The following is a 359-nucleotide window of genomic DNA, read 5'->3' on the forward strand; positions in this document are numbered from 1 at the left end:
AAAAGGGGCCGAGGGGTGGCGTGGTGGTTAAGAAACCAGACGACCACAAGGCTGAGGCTGTCCCAGTCCCGGACCTGGCAGCTCCCTTTCTCACTTTCCCTTTCTCTCTCTTTGGTCAAAGTGAAAAATAATAATAAATAAAATGATGCGGATGCCGCAGCACGCACATGCACACACCAGCCTCCCCTGCAAGGACTCACGGCCAGGGCCTCCTCGGTGGTGTGCTCCACCGCCCCTCTCTTCTGCAACCGCTCCAGGATGACCGTGTCGGCGCCCTTCGTGTAGAGGCAGATGGAGCCCTCGGGCGTCCGCACTGCGTGGGGAGAGAGGGCTGGCTGCCCACGCGCTCGTCATGCCCC

At 60.7% G+C, this 359-nt stretch overlaps 1 protein-coding gene across 1 annotated transcript in view; it reads right to left on the reverse strand.

The window, feature by feature from the left end:
- Positions 1-359, reverse strand: part of ATP8B3 (ATPase phospholipid transporting 8B3) — a 24,526-nt gene that overhangs the window by 12,782 nt on the left and 11,385 nt on the right. The window contains exon 16 of the mRNA XM_014585494.1: positions 201-313. Coding sequence (XP_014440980.1) covers positions 201-313 — 113 coding nt within the window. The remainder of the gene's footprint in view (positions 1-200; positions 314-359) is intronic.

The sequence above is a fragment of the Tupaia chinensis genome, unplaced genomic scaffold (genome assembly GCF_000334495.1).
Source record: "Tupaia chinensis unplaced genomic scaffold, TupChi_1.0 Scaffold149964_2, whole genome shotgun sequence".
Classification (NCBI taxonomy): Eukaryota; Metazoa; Chordata; class Mammalia; order Scandentia; family Tupaiidae; genus Tupaia; species Tupaia belangeri.